The sequence below is a fragment of the Amia ocellicauda genome, chromosome 19, assembly GCF_036373705.1.
Source record: "Amia ocellicauda isolate fAmiCal2 chromosome 19, fAmiCal2.hap1, whole genome shotgun sequence".
NCBI classification, from domain to species: Eukaryota; Metazoa; Chordata; class Actinopteri; order Amiiformes; family Amiidae; genus Amia; species Amia ocellicauda.
In genome coordinates this window covers 5504288-5518135 of record NC_089868.1, presented here as the reverse complement: position 1 = coordinate 5518135, position 13848 = coordinate 5504288, and the positions used below count along the sequence as shown (strand labels likewise).

The window sequence follows — 13848 nt, the reverse complement described above, 5'->3', positions numbered from 1 at the left end:
TAGGTAGTTTTGCCTCGGCCCCTAGCTCCACTACTGTACGTGAGATATAGTTATTGACAGATGATATATTGTTTTTTAGTATGTCAGAAAGGAGAAAAAAGGCAGTTCACTGAAAAAAATGCTTTCATCACTATCACATACAAATTACACTGTAAATTCTATTCATATAGCATGATTACAGAACTTGAGCATTCACAACTGTATTACCTTTACCATCTGTATACCTGCATAGTTTCATGTTTACAGTTGGGATTTGTTGCTGAAATAGTTGGAAAGGCATCAGAGAGATCCTATGAAGGTTACAATGTTGAACAGATTATCTAAAGTTTTACTTCTTTGTTTAGGAAAAATATCCTAAAAATAGTATTTATTTAAATCGCTGTTTTTGTTAGTAACTGTTAAATTACTTATTTGTAGGGTGTACAGAATATGATCGTTTGTATTGCCTGTCAGGCCTGATGTTTATGTGCTACATTTCCAAAACTTAAAAAGCAAAACTTGGGTTGGGGAAAATTTACTAATTTTCTCATTTTGAGTCTTATAACGAATACAAATTTATATTGTTAAATGTTTTGTTTCCGTGTTTTTGTATATTTTAGTCTCAAAAATGGGCAGCATGCATTACAGAAAAGTGATGCACCTGTTGTATTTATATGCCAGGTAAATTGCTGTGACTAGAATACCACAACTTGTACATTCAAGTAATCTGAGCAGCATTATGTTGGTGATAGTTACTGCAATGAGCCCTGTGTTCTTTTCTAAACCTTGTTGTTAATAATTTGGGACTCCCACAGCTATTAAAATGTGATTGTGGAAATTTTAGAACTGAAAAGCTTTAAAGCACAAATAATGTGGTTTGATCTGTGTGCTTTGTTTTGAAATCGGATACAAGTTACTTTGGTGAGGTGGCCTTTATGCTCTTGATTGTTTGGCTACTTTTTGTCAGGAAGAATGTGGAGAAAAGTCAGTGAACAGCTTGAGAGGATTAGCTGTCAGCCTAATTCCTCTAGTCTGTGAAGACATCTCCTAATAAAGGCTAACTGGATATAGACATTTCAGCCTATTCTAAGAACTCTTCATATACTTTTGTGACAAACGTGTACTTGTACATTTCAACTGTCTTAGATGTCATTCAGTATCTAAATTCAATTATCCTTACATCAGTGTATGACGTATGCCATGCTGGCATGACTGCATCCATGAATATGCAGTACTACAAGACCTTTCCTATATCAATTGCATTTTCTTTTTCATAAAATAGGTTGTGTATTGTTAGCCATGCTGCATCTGTTGTGGAAATACCACTTATACAAATCACTCCTGTCCTTGACAATGTTACAGTGAGGGAAAAAAGTATTTGATCCCCTGCTGATTTTGTACGTTTTCCCTCTGACAAAGAAATGATCAGTCTATAATTTTAATGGTAGGTGTATTTTAACAGTGAGAGACAGAATAACAACAAAAAAATCCAGAAAAACGCATTTCAAAAAAGTTATACATTGATTTGCATGTTAATGAGGGAAATAAGTATTTGACCCCTTCGACTTAGTACTTGGTGGCAAAACCCTTGTTGGCAATCACAGAGGTCAGACGTTTCTTGTAGTTGGCCACCAGGTTTGCACACATCTCAGGAGGGATTTTGTCCCACTCCTCTTAAGTCATTAAGGTTTCGAGGCTGACGTTTGGCAACTTGAACCTTCAGCTCCCTCCACAGATTTTCTATGGGATAAAGGTCTGGAGACTGGCTAGGCCACTCCAGGACCTTAATGTGCTTCTTCTTGAGACACTCCTTTGTTGCCTTGGCTGTGTGTTTTGGGTCATTGTCATGCTGGAATACCCATCCACGTCCCATTTTCAAAGCCCTGGCTGAGGGAAGGAGGTTCTCACCCAAGATTTGATGGAACATGGCCCCATCCATCGTCCCTTTGATGCGGTGCAGTTGTCCTGTCCCCTTAGCAGAAAAACACCCCCAAAGCATAATGTTTCCACCTCCATGTTTGACGGTGGGGATGGTGTTCTTGGGGTCATTCCTCCTCCTCCAAACACGGCGAGTTGAGTTGATGCCAAAGAGCTTGATTTTGGCCTCATCTGACCACAACACTTTCCCCCAGTTCTCCTCTGAATCATCCAGATGTTCATTGGCAAACTTCAGACGGGCCTGTACATGTGCTTTCTTGAGCAGGGGGAACTTGCGGGCGCTGCAGGATTTCAGTCCTTCACGGCGTAGTGTGTTACCAATTGTTTTATTGGTGACTATGGTCCCAGCTGCCTTGAGATCATTAACAAGATCCTCCCGTGTAGTTCTGGGCTGATTCCTCACAGTTCTCGTGATCATTGAAACTCCACGAGGTGAGACCTTGCATGGAGCCCCAGACCGAGGGAGACTGACAGTTATTTTGTGTTTCTTCCATTTGCGAAATCGCACCAACTGTTGTCACCTTCTCACCAAGCTGCTTGGTGATGGCCTTATAGCCCATTCCAGCCGTGTGTAGGTCTACAATCTTGTCCCTGACATCCTTGGACAGCTCTTTGGTCTTGGCCATGGTGGAGAGTTTGGAATCTGATTGATTGATTGCTTCTGTGGACAGGTGTCTTTTCTACAGGTAATGAGCTGAGATAGGAGCACTCCCTTTAAAAGACACCTGGGAGCCAGAAATCTTGCTGATTGATAGGGGATCAAATACTTATTTCCCTCATTAACATGCAAATCAATTTATAACTTTTTTGAAATGCATTTTCCTGGATTTTTTTGTTGTTATTCTGTCTCTCACTGTTAAAATACACCTACCATTAAAATTATAGACTGATCATTTCTTTGTCAGTGGGCAAACGTACAAAATCAGCAGGGGATCAAATACTTTTTTCCCTCACTGTATAAGTGGTTGATTATTACAAGATGGGTAAATAGACTGGATTGTATCCTTGGAACACTTTGTAATTAATGGACATCAAATGAGCACAATGGGTCGAAAGGCCTCCTCTCATTTGTAAACTTTCTTATGTTGTTATGAATGAAATATATGGACAGTTGTGTTTTAAACATCTGGCTATTTATTTGAGAGGTGTCTTATCTTAACGGAATTAATTTGAGTTTAAATGTGTTAAACATAGAACAAACCAAAATTAAATTGTTATCCAATCCAAGTCTTTATCTTAGAACATAAGAACATAAGAAAGTTTACAAACGAGAGGAGGCCATTCGACCCATCGTGCTCGTTTGGTGTCCTATCCATTCTATTTTTAAATGTTCCCAAACTTTCAGCTTCTACCACATCACTGGGGAGTTTGTTCCAGATTGTGACTACTCTCTGTGTGAAGAAGTGTCTCCTGTTTTCATTTTTTAATGACTTGAAGCCCAATTTCCATTTTTGTCCCCGGGTGCGTGTGTCCCTTGCTGATCTGGATAAGCTCCTCTGGTTTGATGTGGTCGATGCCTTTCATGATTTTGAAGACTTGGGTCAAGTCCCCATGTAGTCTCCTCTGTTCCAGGGTGAAAAGGTTCAGTTCCCTCAGTCTCTCCGAGTAGGACATTCCCTTCAGACCTGGAATAAGTCTGGTTGCTCTCCTCTGAACTGCCTCTAGAGCAGCGATATCCTTCTTGAAGTGTGGTGCCCAGAACTGCACACAGTATTCCAGATGAGGTCTAACTAGTGCATTGTACAGTCTTAACTTTACTTCCCTTGTTTTAAATTCTACACTTTTGACAATATACCCTAGCATTGCTTCCCCACATTGTTTGGATGGAGAAAGTGAGGAGTCCACGTAGACTCCTAGTTCTTTCTCATGTGTTACTTCATCTAGATCTGTACCTCCCATAGTGTAATTATAGTGGACATTTTTGTTACCTGCATGTATTACCTTGCACTTGTCCTTGTGCTTTAATTCAAGTTGTATTATATTGTAAAGCATAATACAATAATATACCAACTGTAAGTTAGAAGAGGTGACTCTTAAAATTACAAATCATTTAAGCAGGGTGGGTTTTCATTGCTATATGCAGTTGATTCTTTCATCTGTAATTCTTATAAATGTAATGCACTGTACCAGCCAATCTACACCTTTGTTTTAAATGTTTCAAATTGGGAAATCCCCAGGCCTAGTTATCCCGTTAACATCAGAGTTTTTTTTTTTGTAGAATGTGTAAATGCTTTATTTGTCTCTAATCTAAATAACCAGCCCTTTTTCCCCATCAAAGATTATTGTTCATATTGCTCAGAGCTGTTTTACAGCACATTATAAACCCTGGTTCAACTGTCCTTCGTACGCTTTAGAATTTCAGCAGCATAGGTTCAGTCTTTTGCTGGCTTCCTAACAAGGACAGGGTAAACAGATATTGGGAATATCTTGTGTGATGCTTTTTGAAGTTCAGGACAATGTACCATTCCACTGGCAGATGTTAGTGGATGGGTATTCAAAGGAAGTGAAACATTGATGCTGTTTGAATGGGGTCATCTTACGTATTGTGCTAAGTGTTTCTTTAATCATTCAGTGATTTAATCTTATTTGAAAGACTGTTATCCTGTAGAATGAACACTTCAGTAAATTAGTCAACCTCTTGGATCGTTTTAGTGGATCTCATTAATTGTTTACATAGACCTAATTCGTGCTTTGTATTTTGAAGTCATGTAAACCTTTGTTTACAGGTAGGAAAGCCTAATCTTGTCTTTAACCGTTGGCATGACAGATTAATTGTGCCATAGATAAACCAAAGGAATCATGTATTGGGAATCAAAGAGCGTGAGTTTTATGTTTGTGAAGGCCTGTATCGGCGTCTGCATATGTAATCTTCACAGCACTTGGGCTGAAGAGTGTGTTACAGCTTCAACTGCCTGATCTGTCCCTTGAGGGGGGGCAGTCTCCGATCAGCCTTGTGCCCCTAATTAGGCAAGGAGGCAGAGCAGAAGGAGCAGGCGATGCCTAGGAGCAAGGGAGGCAACAGGAGAAAGCAAAAAACAACAGCTTTGTTTGTTGACAGATGCTGTGGTGCTTACTGTCTGTTAATTGGATAACAGTGTAAACATTTGCAGATTCTGTCAGTCCCCAGAGTCAGTGGTACCTCACTATGTCTTGGTTGGAGCAGCCGGGCACACCTTCCTGGTTCCATGCCAGCCCCCCAAACCCCCCGGCCACTCAGCCACCAGCCACCCCTCCACCCACACCAATCTGACCCCCAGCCTCATTATCAGCATTTGCCAAAAGCATCCTGCGAATATTGTTTTCTAAACATGACTGTTTATTAACGAACCATCTTGCTCCTTCAGCTGTTCTGTATTCAAGTTCACGACACCCCCACCCCCTGCCTCCTCCACATCCACCCCTCAACTCCAAAGGATGCTGGATAGAATGGTAACAACAGATTAATTGGATGCAAATCCACATTTTGTGGCAAGAAACTGAATTGGGCCTCAGGTGCCCCACCTTTTCTTTTTCAGATCATTTCCTGTGTAGTGTATTGGGGAAAGGCCTCCAGTGTAATGATACGGAACTGCACTCTTTTCAACAGTTAGACAAGCAGTAGCAAGGTTTGTTGTTGTTTGTTGTTTTATTCCTGTACTAAAGTTGGAGGCTAAAGACAGCATGAGAGCTGTGCAATTAGTGTCACGCAGCAGGCAAGCAATCTAACCCTCAAGAAACTGTTCAGGCGTCTTTCAACCTAACAGTTTTTTTTCTTAACAAGGCATTGTGGCGGTAAATAATTACAGCGGCAACTGCGAGTTCAGCTCTCCTGCAGATCTGCCAGTTGGAAGTGGTGGGGGGGAGGGGGGAGGAATAAGAAATTCTTTTGGGTTTTTGGTTTGTTGTTTTTTTGTCAGATGGGCTCAAGATGATGTTTCTTATACAAAAGTGAAGTGCCAGACAATTAATCAGCAGTTATATTTAAAATAAGTAAATAATTAAGTACTGAATCACTCTTTTGAAATCATTTGAAGCTTAGACACTAAAAGTTAAAAAATGGTGAACTTCGGAATCAAGAGGTGGGGGTGAGGGGGGGTGTTAAAGTTACACAATAAAAACTATTTTAACATTTGTTTTGTGGAAGGAGTCAGAATGAGAGTCATTACATAGTCAGTGGTTTGTGTAAACTGTAGTAGTGTTCAGACTTGACTTTCACCAGTGGGACAGAATTACCTGCTGTTTTGGCCACCTGTGGTGGTCTTCGTACATTGTGTATTATTATTATTTATTTATTAGCAGATGCCCTTATCCAGGCTGACTTACAAAACATAAGTTCAATACAAAGTGCATATATACAGTACAGCACATTGTGTAGGAAGTTATGTTGATCACAGTTCAGTTCTAATGCTCATGGGCAACTGAATAATAGTATTACTAACATTAATAAGATGCCTCTACAGGAGATCACAGGTCAATAGAGGAGATAGTGAGTTTGCTGGCTGCTGTTCCAAAGTATCTATATTTAAAATGTGTAAATAGAATTAAAGTCAGTAGTAAATAAAAAAAGAAGTGTAGGACTGCTGAAATTCCACACTGAGAAAAAAAAAAAAAATATATATATATATATATATATATATATATACATATACATACACTCACCTAAAGGATTATTAGGAACACCTGTTCAATTTCTCATTAATGCAATTATCTAACCAACCAATCACATGGCAGTTGCTTCAATGCATTTAGGGGTGTGGTCCTGGTCAAGACAATCTCCTGAACTCCAAACTGAATGTCTGAATGGGAAAGAAAGGTGATTTAAGCAGTTTTGAGCGTGGCATGGTTGTTAGTGCCAGACGGGCCGGTCTGAGTATTTCACAATCTCCTCAGTTACTGGGATTTTCACGCACAACCATTTCTAGGGTTTACAAAGAATGGTGTGAAAAGGGAAAAACATCCAGTATGCGGCAGTCCTGTGGGCGAAAATGCCTTGTTGATGCTAGAGGTCAGAGGAGAATGGGCCGACTGATTCAAGCTGATAGAAGAGCAACTTTGACTGAAATAACCACTCGTTACAACCGAGGTATGCAGCAAAGCATTTGTGAAGCCACAACACGTACAACATTGAGGCAGATGGGCTACAACAGCAGAAGACCCCACCGGGTACCACTCATCTCCACTACAAATAGGAAAAAGAGGCTACAATTTGCACAAGCTCACCAAAATTGGACAGTTGAAGACTGGAAAAATGTTGCCTGGTCTGATGAGTCTCGATTTCTGTTGAGACATTCAGATGGTAGAGTCCGAATTTGGCGTAAACAGAATGAGAACATGGATCCATCATGCCTTGTTACCACTGTGCAGGCTGGTGGTGGTGGTGTAATGGTGTGGGGGATGTTTTCTTGGCACACTTTAGGCCCCTTAGTGCCAATTGGGCATCGTTTAAATGCCACGGCCTACCTGAGCATTGTTTCTGACCATGTCCATCCCTTTATGACCACCATGTACCCATCCTCTGATGGCTACTTCCAGCAGGATAATGCACCATGTCACAAAGGTCGAATCATTTCAAATTGTTTTCTTGAACATGACAATGAGTTCACTGTACTAAACTGGCCCCCACAGTCACCAGATCTCAACCCAATAGAGCATCTTTGGGATGTGGTGGAACGGGAGCTTCGTGCCCTGGATGTGCATCCCACAAATCTCCATCAACTGCAAGATGCTATCCTATCAATATGGGCCAACATTTCTAAAGAATGCTTTCAGCACCTTGTTGAATCAATGCCATGTAGAATTAAGGCAGTTCTGAAGGTTAAAGGGGGTCAAACACAGTATTAGTATGGTGTTCCTAATAATCCTTTAGGTGAGTGTATATACATATATATATATGTATATATGTATATATATATACATATATATATACATATATACATACATATATATACATATATATATATATATATATATATATATATATATATATATATATATATATATATATATATATATATTAAGTGCCATGTATTAGCCATCCTGTGGTTCCAAGCAACAAGTTGTAAGTTTATGAAAGCAGTCAAAGAAAAGTCACCAGCTTTCATGTTTGTGTAGATGAAACAACAGTATATAAATGTAGCTGTAGATTCAAGGCACCAAGATTTAATTGTTGCATAATGTGAAAAAAAAAAAAAAAAGAATTCCCAGGACATGCTACTCTTATTCACTATAACAGTATTTTACAAATATTACAAAACTTAAAAGTAGTAGTGATCCTCACATTGAGTCTTGAAATACAGTTTTGAATGACCAGTGTTGATTGTAGTCTGCTTTTTGTTTGTTCACCATCTCTGACTGTACATCTGTTTCTGTTATTCACACTGTTTTTAGTGCATTTCACATTCTGGCCCCAGTGCAAACTACATTTGCAGCAAAAGTTCTTTAGGTTCCTCAGTCAGTCTGAGTCATTCCATCATCCATCAGAAATGCACAACAGATTTGGTTTGTTATGACAACTGCATTAAGCTAGATGCATAAAGCAGGTGCTTAGTGCACTTTAACTAAAGAAATTTTGGAAACACTAAATTGTCAATTAGTGGCTAAAATCTGAAAGCCTTTAATATATAGCATCCTGAAAAATTGTTTTATAATTTTTTGTATTATTTTTTTTTATCAGGTTTGCTAATAACCAGCATTTTCACCTGTGTTTTTTTTTATGTATGTATTCAAAAGTGAAAGATGTATTCAAGAAATATTTTCAAATTTTCTTATACTTTTTGTTTGTAACTCAGACTGACTGATTTTTATATTCCTTGGTAGACCAAGATTATTTGTGGGTTCAGGATGTTTAGCCAAATTTCTATGAGCTCATCTTAAAAGTTTCAAATCTCAGAACACTGTCTATGCAAATTAAAATACCATGAAACATGAAAATAAATAATATAAGAACACCAGTGTTCTGTATTTTTGTATGTATGTATTTATTTAAAAACACTTTTGAAATGATAACTGGATGTCAGATAAGCTTGTTAAGTAAGCAGACTGCATGTTAAGAAGCAATATGTGTTTCAGATTTATTAAAAAAAAAATCAATGTCTTGTTCATATGTGAGGTTCAGAAAAAGAAAAAAGAATAACATCTGTTGTGGTTTTTAACCATACATTACATCAGTAGTGTCTAGTGCAGAAAGAAAACAAATTCAGACAGGACTGTTTAGAGAAGCACTTACATGCTTGCTTGCAGTGCCTTAACAGGAGACATGAGTAGGTTGAATTCCGTCTCGTCATTGGTCCGGCATAAATGTAGTGGTGAGAGAGGATAGCACTTCAACTATGACTACAGGTCATAGATGCCTAAGGGATAACTGTCTAACACTTTTCTGCAGCCAGAACGGACTGATTCCAGTAGCTGCCAGGGTTCCAGTTTTCTGTGTGCATTCCTTTAATTAGTACACTTTCTCATTTAGCTGTTCACATAGGAAGATGATCAGGCCAGTGACAAGGATTTAGAACTGATTATTTTTTACAGTGATGTATAATAGAGACCCTTTGCAGTTGTGTTTATCAGCACTGGCTGCCCCATTCAAAATGGACACGGAGCAAGGATTGTTTTCCAAAGAGAATAATATTTAATTAGTAGTCTAACCATTCACAATTCTAAGATATTCTAAGATAACTCAACGCAATGCTCCATGGGTTTATTATTTATTTTTCTACATACAGTCACAGAGTATGGTATTAGCTCAACCCCTTTTAAGTCTCTTTACTCCAAAATATGAAGAGAATTCAACTGATCCCTGCTTTCCTTCTTAATTAAGCTGCAAGTTGTCACAATGGTGGTGTTAATCAATAGCTGTCACCCTCAAGTGCCAGATTAGCCTCTTTCAGAAGAGTATGGATCCACTCACACTATAGCAAAGGAAGAGGCACCTGCTATGTTGTAGCCTATGTAATGTGAGCCTGCCAAAGTGATTTATCAGACAACAGTAAAGAGAGAGTTATTTGTGAGCATACAGACTATAGGTTTGGTTATCAGGATAACAAACAACTAAATTAGCTGATTTAAACCTCATTATTTGGAAGCATTTTCAAGGTCTTGTATGCTATAATTTTTCTCTATTGTACAATTTCAAAAAATTGTATTTGAGTAGTAATAGATATGTTCTTCATAAAAAAAATTAAATAAATGTACATTTTCTTTCTCAGGTATTATTATTATTTTATTATTATTATTATTATTTATGTATTAGCAGATGCCCTTATCCAGGGTGAATTACAAAATATATGAGCATTACAAAAGTGCAATAATACAATTACAAGTTCAAAATTACACAAGTACATAGGAAAATATGCAGTTAATACAAAATACAAGTCCTACATCCTAGATCTGGAATCTGGTTGTAGTGATACTGTGATCACATTAAACAAGCCTGTTTCCAATTTATTTTTTGGACTGAGATGCTTATGTTAATTAGTGCAATGGTGATTGATTCCTCCAGAAGGAATGCTGCATTAGCAGTTCAGTCAAAATTTTGTTTAACAGTAACACAGACTAAGATATCAGCATGTATTTAATGGCTAAAAAAAATTGCTATATTAAATTTGAAATGTGCAATCCAGAAAAAAATAGCCTTTTAGTAAACCATATGAAAAATGGAGCAAGATATTCAAAAACATCAGGATTAAGCACACAGCATCTTCATGTATTTATTGATATCCAGTAAGAGTGGATCAATATTTGAATTCACCCATATTAAATGTAAGAAATCAAAAATAACGTATGAATAATAATAATAGGACATCCAAATATGCATTGGATTTAATAACACTTAAGTAAAATAAACAAATCACCCCCTTTGTGCACTGTAAGCACTGTATTTTCAAAAGATAGAAACAAGCTTACTAATGGAAATCAAAACAGCTACACACCTGTTTTGGACACACAGCAGCAGTAATGTACATAATAAGATTATGTTTGAGTCTGTGACGACCTCCATACATAGACAATTATGGGTAATGTGTATTAAGACTACAACCACAATATTGTGTTCGTACTGCAATACTACGCTTATGAGCCTTGTTGTTTGCCCTGTCAAGACAATGGCATAGAGGTGTGCACTACTATATTACCGAGGAGGTATGCATTTGGGATGTGTCCAGACTCAAGTATACTGCACAGTGTGGACTGATGCTAGATGTGATTTCTAATGATATATATGTACAAATAACAGAACATGAAACATGGCACTCCCCTTTGTCCAGTGCACTGCCATTCATCCCCCTGCAGAGTCCTATTCCTTTAATGCTGTGTCTTATTAACATATGGTAATGACTCAGTAATTGGGAACATGAGATGCAAATGTATTCCGGTCTGACCTTAAACATGTGTATAGCGCAAATTAATCTGAGTTGCGTGAAAGCCTTAATTCATTTTTGTGTGATATTTGCACGGTACATTCATCCAGTAACAGCAAAACTGTATTCAAACAGTGGGAATAACAGCGCACTGTGGAGTGGCACAGGTGGGTTTGCAAGGCTTGTGCGACACAGGAAAACAATGTCGTGCAAAGATTTGTGTCATGTTTGAATCTGTCTCTTTTTTTGGCCAAGTCGCATTTTTTTGTGCAGCACACATTTTGCGCAGAAATTGCACGAAGTTTGGATATCGGGCCCATTGTGTTGCTAATGGCCACCTACGAAACACATCCATAAACACTGATTATAAAACAAAACATTACACATTTGAGACATACAGAATTAAATTATCACGTTAAAACAAAAATAAAGCAGAATAGTGTCTGTCCCGTTCACATTTCGGCATAATCTCATTGCTCTCAATTATTCTTAAGGTTTATGCAGCAAATATGAACTTCTGGATTTCTTTATTTCGGAGCTGAGCACTCCATCTAGTACAGATTATTTGGGCCCTACTGGAGCACCTAACTTCACACATTTTTTGGTGGATTGATAACTTACTGGCCCTACTCTGCCACAAGAGTCTCTTGTGTTTGCTGACTTGAGGATGTCCTGCCCACTCAACCCAACCCCTATACCAGCAGTCCCTGCACCATTTTAGCATGAACACCACAACTCCTGTTTACCATAGGGGCAACATTCTGTTTCAAACTGGCAACATGAAGCTAACCTGTCTTGACATTATTTTCCCATTTAACTTTCAGATCCTTTTAATTTCTAATAAGACCTGGCTGATTCCTTGTTAGCGGCAATGTATAATACATCGTAATAGTTAGAAAAATTATATACCCAATCTTTCCTCTTTGACTTTTAAAGTTGTGACTTTTTTGTGAGAAGTTTCAGTTGTCAGTGGTGGATTATAACTTTTATGTTTGTTGTCCCCATCACCTCCTTTCTCAGGTGACCCAATTGGATCCATTGTGGACTTTGCTGGAGGCAAAATTATTTCCCCAAGAAACTCTCTTCCTTGAAGCTAAAGAGTAGAAAACAGAGGGGGCAGCCTGGAGGAAGGAGAAATAGCATGCCCATCTACTAAGAAGACTCACTGCAAAGGGCCAGCAAGCTGTCAACTCTCAACATCAGAACACACACACATATTCTCTCTCCCTCTCCCTCTCCCTCTCCTCCTTCTGCCCTCATGTCTCATGATCTCACTGTACACACCCTCACTCCTGAGAAACACTGGTCAGGACTTCACACAAAGGCTTTTTAGTAATGTTTGTGTGTAAAGGAAGAAAACAAATGGGGGGGGCAACAAAATAAAGAAATCTGCAAAAATGTAATTCCTGGAGAACGCTGGACTCTCTCCATAGCCTTTTTATCGTGTCATTTGCTCCTAATCGCAGGCTCCCCATCCAACTTGATACTGCTGGGAGTAAATGCTAATCTGTTAGGACTTCAAACCCCCCACTCTTTCCTTCTCTACCTTGCCCATCTCAATTTCATTCATTTCCAACCACCCCCTTCCCTGTGTTTCTTTTTTTTTCTTTGAGTTGAATGCTGTATTTGTTTTAGTTTGATATACAATATATAAAAAATATATATAAATATGTACTTGACTGAGCCAGCACTCTCTTGAATACACACGCATGCAAACATATGTTTTTTTTTTTGTTTTTTTTCTAATTTATGTGGAGCACTCAATACAAAAACAGAACTTTTCCTTACTCTGCTATGAACAATTTACAGTATTATTTTGAAGGGGAGAGGGTGGTGGGATTTACAACTCCTTTGTTACTAAATGATTTTCTTTTGCCATTCAGCTAATGTTCAGATTTATAAAGAATATAATTTGACATTTACTATGGATATTTATTTTGAAAGCCCTTTCTACCCTTCAGTCTGGCTACCAACATTATTTTTTCATGGTGTGTGTATAAGCTGTTTTTTTTGTTTTTGTTTTTTTTCCTCTCTCCAATGCTGTGATTGTTTATATATTGACTTCCTGAAGTGAGTTTCCTATTGCCAGCTCTGATAGTGCAAACATTAAATTCTACTCAGGATTCTTCAGTTGGGTCTGGGATCATTTATGGAGATTCCAGTGGCATGTTTCCACCAGATAAAAGTGTGTTCACGCTGGTTTCCCATGAAGTCTTACATGCAGATAAATCGACCTAAGCTATGCTCTTGCCATGTGTTCTTGAAAAATGAACCCTCACAGATGGAGAAAGACGTGTGCAGTTGATTTGAAATCCTCCGAGTTCTTGGATCACTTTGTTAGCTTTGAAAAATACAACAAAATATTGTATACATTCCCACAGTTCAGTTTGTGTTTGTTAATCTTCAGAATGAATGCAGTAGGGCTTCACTTGCACCATGGAGGAATAGTTCAAAGGCACACAGCACATGTACAGTAAAATCCTGTTACTTCTAACTCCTTTAGCCTGAATTGCCTTAATAACTGCACTGCTGCAAATGCTTCCCCTAGCATAAAGTGTCTGAAATACGATAAAGGAAATGATTTATCCTTGTTGAAAAACTG

The 13848-nt window shown here is 38.2% G+C and overlaps 1 protein-coding gene across 1 annotated transcript in view; it reads left to right on the top strand.

The window, feature by feature from the left end:
* Positions 1-13619, top strand: part of faf1 (Fas (TNFRSF6) associated factor 1) — a 252547-nt gene extending 238928 nt beyond the window's left edge. The window contains exon 19 of the mRNA XM_066691639.1: positions 12267-13619. Coding sequence (XP_066547736.1) covers positions 12267-12350 — 84 coding nt within the window. The 3' untranslated portion in view covers positions 12351-13619. The remainder of the gene's footprint in view (positions 1-12266) is intronic.
* The last annotated feature ends 229 nt before the right edge of the window (positions 13620-13848 follow it).